The sequence below is a fragment of the Lithobates pipiens genome, unplaced genomic scaffold (assembly GCF_037356315.1).
Source record: "Lithobates pipiens isolate NorthernLeopardFrog02 unplaced genomic scaffold, aLitPip1_a1.2 Scaffold_8, whole genome shotgun sequence".
Lineage (NCBI taxonomy): Eukaryota > Metazoa > Chordata > Amphibia > Anura > Ranidae > Lithobates > Lithobates pipiens.
The window spans coordinates 627,487,078-627,490,760 of NW_027507903.1; the positions used below are offsets into that span (position 1 = coordinate 627,487,078).

Genomic DNA, 3,683 nt, shown 5'->3' on the forward strand with positions numbered 1-3,683 from the left:
ATATTTGACCTGTAGGTCAGAAGAGATTATTTTTTTTTTTTTTATGTGGCTACATGATCTACAGAGGTAAAATCACACCTATATGCCCCTGTACACACGGTCGGAGATTTCGACAACCAAATCCGTCGGATCTTGTCCGTCGGATTTTGCCCGTCGGATCTTGTCCAAAACTGTTGCATACACACGGTCGGACTAAGTTGTCGAAAAATCCGATCATTCAGAACGTGATGACGTAATTTCGATACGATAGGAATATGTTCATGCTAGTAGTCAATAGCTTTGATGTAGGAATTTGATCTGAGCATGCGTGGCACTTGGTCCAATCGAAATTCTCTACACATGATCGGAGTATGTCCGATCGAAAAAGTTGGTCGGAAAATATTTCCAACAAGTTTGAAAATTGGGTCCGATGGATATTCCGACGGAATCAGTCCGATGCATACCACACACAGTCAGATTATCCAACAACACGGTCCGATAGGACACATTCCGACGGATTCTCCGACCGTGTGTACAAGGGCTATGAGTTTCTTGGCTATCCCATTCCAAAACCATTAACATGGACTTCTCACCCTTTGTGGTAGTAACAGCCTCCACTTTTTGGAATGGATATCTCAAAGCATGTTTGAATTTATTCAGCCAGAAGAAGTGCTTGTGGAGTCAAATATGTACAGTATGTTGGATTAAAAGGCCTGAAACAATGAATTTTGCTTAACTTAAGTGATTGCATATCTTTATCTACAGAAAATGCATAAGAATAATATCACAATTGTTGTTCTTCTGGGCTTCCAGGGGCTTCATAATTTTAAGATTCTTCTCTTCCTAATGTTGCTTATCATTTATGGTCTGATGCTGTTGGTAAATGTTATTATAATTTCCCTGGTTTCATTAAGCAAAAACCTCCATTCCCCTATGTACTTCTTCATCACCCAAGTGTCCATATGTGACATCTTACTCAGTACATATATTGTTCCCAACATGTTTTCCATTATACTAAATGATGGTGGCACCATTTATTTGCAAAACTGCATTGCACAATTTTTGATGTTCGCTGATGCAGAAGCAACCGAGTGCATCCTATTGGCGGTGATGTCCTATGACAGGTACTTGGCCATTTGTAGCCCGTTTCACTATAGCACTATAATGAGTGCAATGTTTTGCCTTAAATTAATCATTTTTACATGGCTGTTGAGTTTTGTGATGACGTTATCCGAAGCCATTGCCACAAGCAATTTAACATTCTGCGGAAATAATGTTATTGACCATTTTTTCTGTGATTTTGCTCCTCTGTTGGGACTTGCCTGTTCCAATGCTATCATAGTTCATAGCCAGATGTTTTTATTTTGTATTGTGGTATTAATTTGTCCATTTGCAGCAATAGCTGTATCATATATCTATATTGTCTATACCATTGTAAGGATCCCATCCATTACCAGAAGGAAGAAAGCTTTCTCCACTTGCAGTTCTCATCTCACTGTTGTGTGTCTATTTTATGGTGCACTGATATCTGTTTATGTTGTTCCCACTGAAGGACATTCCATAATTACCAATAAAGTTTTGGCTCTTCTTTATACTGTAATGACTCCATTGCTTAACCCAGTCATTTACAGCTTGAGGAACCAGGACTTCAAAGAAGCTTTTAGGAAGTGGAGGCACCAATTAAATTAAAACAATTAGCAAGATTCATGTTATGTTCTTTCTTGTAAACCTTTCTATACTGAAATTTAGTATTTTTTGATGGCATTTTATTTCATTTAACCCCATAATGCCTGAAAAAAAAAACACATCTTAATGCAAAAAGTTTTACGACTTAGGGATGTGTTAGTAAAATTATATATCATCTCAACTACTTAGTATATCCAGGTAAATTATATCTTGTTTTTCTCAGGATAAATTGTGCCTTTATTTGGTTGCAAATGGCAATAGATATATCATAACTTTAATGTATTATCAAAGGATGCCTAAAATAGTTATACAAGGTTTTTTATTATTTAGCTGATTATTTCTTGCCATTACCATGACTTATCACTAAAAACAACCCCAAAAAAAGATGACATTTTTGGCACTACAAAATACAACATGCAAGTGTAAATTATTTTTGATGTGCCAGTGGTAAGGCTAAAAACAATAATGCATGTTTTTATTTTTGATAAAAATAAGGTACTAGTGCGCACAACCCCTAAAACTAATAATAAATAATTTCTAACAAATGTCTACTTAGTAACAAAGGAAGCTGCCAACACAAATAATGTTCTCAGACCCTTTGACCCTTTGAAAAAGTCACGTGTCTGTGACGCAACACGTCAGTGAGGAGCCGGGTGTTACGATCGTCACTTCCGGCCACAGCCGAGACCGGAAGTTCCTTTGTTTACAAGCACGAAATTCGAAATTACATGTGAGTGGATATTTATGTTATTTTCAATAAATGATGCGGTTTTATGATCACTGGCATTGGAATACTTTGTGAGGTGGAATTATTGAGAAGGAGCCATATCATCTATTTCCCCTACATGTGTATTTGACCCTGCGGGGTCTATCATTGAGGTGAGAGGCTGGGAGAAACGGGGGGTGCACTGGTGGAGCACTGAAGGTGGATTGTTCCACATGTTTGTGAAACACGTTTTCATCTGAGTGAACACGGCATGTTTTCATCAGCACACATGGAAATTGAGTCTATTTAACCACTTGAGGACCGCCGTATTGCCATTGTACGTCAGCACAATTGCACAGGCAGGCACAATCACGTACATCTACGTGATTGCCTTCCAGCGGGTGGGGGGTCCGATCGGACCCCCTCCCGCTGTTTACGGCGGTCCGATTCGGTCCAGGAGCACTCCGTGATGAGGGGATGGCCGTTGGTTTTCGGCCACCCCCTCTGGATCGCTCCTGGCCAATGAGAAGCTTCCTCCCCTGTGTATTGTTTACACAGGAAGGAGGAAGTGATGTCATTCTCCTCGGGGCGGTCTTTTTGACCGGACTACGAGGAGAAGAGTAAAAGTAAGTGTGCACCAACACTACACTGACATGTAGGTACACACAGGCACACAAACCCCCCCCGATCCCCCCCCCGATCGCCCCCCGATCCCCCCCCCGCCCCCCCTCCCCCCCAGTCACAGTGTCACTGATTGCATTGATCATTTCTTTACTGATCAATGCATTCAGTGTCAGTTGTGACAGTAAAAACTGTCAGGACAGTTAGTGTTAGGTCCAGGGTAGCCCCCTATCACCCCCCAATAAAGATTTAACCCCCTGATTGCCCCTAGAGTTAACCCTTTCACCCCCTTTTGCCAGTGTCACTAAGCGATCATTTTTCTGATCGCTGCATGTGTCGCTAGTGTCGCTAGGTAGCTAGTTATTTTTTTAGGTTCACCGCCAGGTTTTTATATCGCTAGATACCCCGATATACTACCCAATAATGTTTTTAACCCCCTGATTGCCGCTAGTTAACCCTTTCACCCCCTTTTGCCAGTGTCACTAAGCGATCGTTTTTCTGATCGCTGCATTAGTGTCGCTACAGTCGCTAGGTAGCTAGTTATTTTTTTAGGTTCACCGCCAGGTTTTTATAGCGCTAGGTACCCCGATATACTACCCAATAATGTTTTTAACCCCCTGATTGCCGCTAGTTAACCCTTTCACCCCCTTTTGCCAGTGTCACTAAGCGATCATTTTTCTGATCGCTGCAT

General features: G+C 41.2%; 1 protein-coding gene across 1 annotated transcript; it reads left to right on the top strand.

Moving 5' to 3' along the window:
• Positions 1-747: 747 nt before the first annotated feature.
• LOC143963994 (olfactory receptor 11L1-like) lies at positions 748-1,766 on the top strand. The gene has a single exon (XM_077473718.1). The coding sequence runs from the start codon at positions 748-750 to the stop codon at positions 1,666-1,668; it is 921 nt and encodes a 306-aa protein (XP_077329844.1). The 3' UTR covers positions 1,669-1,766.
• The last annotated feature ends 1,917 nt before the right edge of the window (positions 1,767-3,683 follow it).

Bases quoted from the DNA above. Each gene is read 5' to 3' on its own strand.
- LOC143963994 (XM_077473718.1), top strand. From the start codon at position 748: ATGCATAAGAATAATATCACAATTGTTGTTCTTCTGGGCTTCCAGGGG.